Source organism: Nymphaea colorata, chromosome 8, assembly GCF_008831285.2.
Source record: "Nymphaea colorata isolate Beijing-Zhang1983 chromosome 8, ASM883128v2, whole genome shotgun sequence".
Taxonomy (NCBI): Eukaryota; Viridiplantae; Streptophyta; class Magnoliopsida; order Nymphaeales; family Nymphaeaceae; genus Nymphaea; species Nymphaea colorata.
The window spans coordinates 19375589-19379821 of NC_045145.1; the positions used below are offsets into that span (position 1 = coordinate 19375589).

Below are 4233 nucleotides of genomic sequence, written 5' to 3' on the forward strand. Positions count from 1 at the left end.
GGCAAGGCAATCTCATTGCTCGTTGATGAGTGCCGGTTCCAGGCAATCGTTATTCTGCATCCCCACTCGAAATAGCTTCTAGTTTAAGCAAACGAGTCATTGTTCGTGGAAGCATATCCACGAATCACTTTTCTGTTGTTCGAGTTTTCTCTTTCTCTTTCTGTATTTTTTTTTTTTCCTTTTTGAAGTGTTTTTCCTCTTACTTACTGGTATAAGAATCGTTCCCCCATTTCAATGGTATCAGTTTTTTCCCCTGTTCCCGTCACTACTTTTTAATTTAGAAAGGAAAGACATAAAATACAATTTCTACTTTCTTTTTCCTTCTTTATTTTTTTGCCCCCTCCGCTTTAGCTTTCGCAGCATCAATGGGCCCCTGTTCCACTGTTTGTGTGCTTTTGGCACCTACAAATGCTCCTCTCCCCCTCCTCTTATCTGCCACGGCCTCTTCACCCTCTCTCAACACCACCAAGTAGACTCGACTCTCGTCTTCGACGCCAATTTCCCGTTTCACTTCATCCAGAGTTTCTGTTTGGTTGAGGTAAAGCCTGTCAATCTATATGCACTTCTCATTCTGTTTCCCCCGGGTAGAAGAGACATGCTTGTGATCTTCTGCGTCTTTCTCTCTTTGCACCGCTCAATATCTGCTTCTGCTCTGTCAGACCCGAATCCTGATTGACAAACTGCTCTGTCACTCTCACTTACCAGCTTTTCAATCTTCTCAGAAAGATCGAACTTCTCTACTTTGTGTGCGTGTGTGTGTTGATTTCCCCTTTTGGGAAGTGGTGAGCTCCCCCTAAAGCTCTCTCTTTCTGCCTTCATAGTTGCTTTATCTCTCTGTTTTTTCTCTGCAGAGAGAGACAGAGTGACCGTCGACCGACCACCACACTTCCTAATATACATACGCACATACACCACACATCAGAATGTCGACTGCCCGCAGAGCTCTTAACCAGGACCTCAAGGAGGAGAACAAGCAAGGGATCAGCTCCATCCTGGGGCTCGCTGGAGATGGGCACTCTGAAAAGAGGCTCAAAACAGAGTTCCCATTGAGGAGAACCCTCTCCGCCGACATGTCGTCGAAGAGATTCCTCGCTCAGAACGACCATCACCACCAGTCTGCCTCCATTAAGAAGGTCGCCTCCTCCGAAGAGATCTCCATCAGCTCCGGCGCCCCTGAGTCCGACGAGGACGACGACAACAGACCGAGCCAATTCGACATATGGAGCTCGATTCAATCGAAGAAGTCGGGGCTCCAATCTGACAACTCCCCACCATACGTCCATCCTCTGATGAGGCGATCGTCGAGCTCGCTGAGCAGCAAAAGTCTCGAGATGTGCACCGAAAGCCTCGGCTCCGAGACCGGCTCTGACTGCACCAGCGTCAAATCACACCCTTGGTTCTCCTTCTCTGCTCCTCCCCCTTTTTTCCTTTCTTCTTCTTCAGAAGAGGAAGACCAAGAGGAGGAGGACGAGGAGGAAGAAAAAGAAGGGTACCGGAGCTTTCTCCCACACGACGTTCTTGGTCGAAAGGTGCCGAAACCAGAGCTCCACAGACAGAAATCTGTGAATTACAATTGCAGCTTAAGTCGCAGGTCTCCTTCACGACTCTTCCCACCTCCTCTGCCTTCGATCAATCGCCGGGACGGCCCCTGCTTGCACGTAAAGCCCCACCGGCAAGACGGCCGACTCGTCCTTGAGGCCGTCGCTGTCCCTCCACACAACTACCTGCACGCGGAACGCCGAGGCGGCCGCCTCCTCCTTTCCTTCATCTCCACCACTGAACAGAAAGAAGTCCCTCACTACCCACTCCTTGAACAAGAAGCAGAAGCAGCCGCAGAAAAAGCGGAAGAGGCAGAGAGGAACGAGGGAGAAATTGCTGATCACGAGGAAGAAGAAGATTGTATAGAAGAGGAAGAAGGGGAAGAAGCAGAACAAGAAGAAGTACAGGAGGTGGTGAGGGTAGAGGAGAAGTGGAGAAGCAACGGGCCGGCGGTGTTGGAGCTGCACCGGTCGATAGAGAAACTCATATCTCAGCCATTCATAAACATGAATCCATGGCAGCAGAAGAAGGCGGTTGTTGACCCGGCGGCCGGCGACAACAAGCAGGCCCTGGTGGGGGCCGCGCGGGTGCCCCAGGGGCTCAACGCGTACGAGTGCTGCTGGAAAGGTGGCGAGCCAGGTGAAGGGAAGGTGGTGGGCAAGGTGAGGGCGGGGGCGGTCGTCCCTTCTTTCGCGGTGAACCCGAAGCCGGTGAAGGAGGCCACTGGGCTCGCACCTTCCTGGAGGTGTAACGAGCCTCGCCGGACCCACCACATCTGGATCTTGCAGCACTACTGCGTCGCCACCACCTGACACACAGTCCAAGGAGCGGAAGGCGGTGCCTCCCCATCATATATAATTGCCGGAGAAAACCGAGATATCGATTATTAAAAATATTAATTGTCCTTCATAGGGTATATATATATTATATACAACCTAATATGTACTGGCTTGCTCAGGAGCAGCCCCCCTCATTAAATGGTTCTTATTGTACCTCATGATTTTTGCTGCTATAGCAAGATTTTGATTGTTCATCTCTCCCTCTTCCTCTCCTGGAGCTAATCAGCAGATTCTAAAAATCCTGTGATAAATTTGGTTGAAAATCCAAAGGAATTTGAAATCCGTGGACGTCAGAATAATCCAACAAGATTAGAAGTTGTTTCCACATTAGAAAGTTGAACAAACATGGTGAAAGAACCAACTTCATCTGGCTTTAAGCACACTGCTTCTAATTTTGCCAATCTCATGACTCTGAAAAATGAGCCAAGCAGGTCTCTACTTGTAACATCACCGCATTGAGATGTATAATTTTCTTCCTCCTCATCATTGTCTCAATCTCTGTACCTAAATATCGATAACCGGCACTACAAAAGTTTTTCCTTGGATCAAGCGTCGAATGTCCAATAGTATGGGGTATATATATATATATATATATATATATTGAAAAAGAAAAGGGACCTCAAGATCAAGTTCCATGGTGATATTGCGTACAAGGCAAAGCAGGAATGTGGCTCTAGGAATAGATATCCAAAAGGCATCAAGCCGTCCAAGAAATATTAAATCATTGATAGGCATGGGTCGGATGTGAAAGTACTTGTCTCGATCAGCCAATCCTGGACTACTATAAACCGTCCAAATAGTCGGATAGTTTCGACTAGACAAAAGATAATTGGCCTTCCTTTCCCAAGTTTATTGACGAAAGACTCGAGCACTTACATCTATTGTATGCAAGTTGTGTTCTTAAATATTCAACATGAAAGCTGGAACTATAGCCTTAAGTTTTTGACGTATATGACGTTTCATATAATTCAATTGCCCATACGTATGATAGTCCATCGCATCTCTTTATCTCATGGAAAAGGGGCAACAAGAACCAGATAGCTGGTCGGCATGAATGTTTTTGTGAGGTTTGGCACAATAGATCAACCAATTTTTGCTCTAAATTATTAAAGTTTCAACTTCTTGTGCTGCAAAAAAAAAAAACATTAATGTGCAAGTTGAAGTGCAGCGGCACCGAAAGCAAGCATTGTATCTTTTGAAGACAAGTGATTGAGTGGAAACTTTGACTCTTCTCTGGACAGCATGACGAAATACTCCTTCTCTTTACCCATAATAAAAGGGATAATGTTATGGAATTAAAGGAGACATGATCACCTTCAATTGGCCAATTCAATTGAATTGGTAGCAAATCTACTTGGGTGTTACATGTTATTCATTATTTATTTTATTATTTTTGTATATCGCCAAAAATTTCTTATTTTAGCTATTTTTTAATATTTTTCCCCTTCTATTTTTTTAATGTATATAATCACTTTTGCTTTCCAATCCATAACCGATTCAACAATTCCATTCAATTGACCACTTGTTCTGTTCAATTTGTGAATGTACACCATGCAAGGAGATTTTACTAACACGGGGAAAACTACGGTAAAAAAATCAAAAGAAACTACGGTAAAAAAATCAAAAGAAATTTTTGCATTACAAAACGTCGATGCAGGTTATGGCGGGTTACGCCGTTTTGCTTTGATGAAATGAGCAAACGTCAGTGACAGGGAAATTCCCAACGCCATGTAATGTTTCGGAAAAGTTAGGAAAGAACGTCGTAAAAATTTCATGGAGAACGTTAACAATTCAAGGCAGTTGATTTGAAGCAGATGAAGAGTAAAAAATACAAAGAGTAAAAAATACGAGGAGA

General features: G+C 45.0%; 1 protein-coding gene across 1 annotated transcript; it reads left to right on the top strand.

The window, feature by feature from the left end:
* Positions 1-301: 301 nt before the first annotated feature.
* LOC116259682 (protein FAF-like, chloroplastic) lies at positions 302-2572 on the top strand. Its single transcript, XM_031637560.2, has 2 exons — positions 302-538; positions 852-2572. The coding sequence occupies exon 2, from the start codon at positions 924-926 to the stop codon at positions 2349-2351; it is 1428 nt and encodes a 475-aa protein (XP_031493420.1). The 5' UTR covers positions 302-538; positions 852-923; the 3' UTR covers positions 2352-2572.
* The last annotated feature ends 1661 nt before the right edge of the window (positions 2573-4233 follow it).

What these genes read in the sequence shown, in the direction of transcription:
- LOC116259682 (XM_031637560.2), top strand. Translation starts at nt 924, where the DNA reads ATGTCGACTGCCCGCAGAGCTCTTAACCAGGACCTCAAGGAGGAGAAC.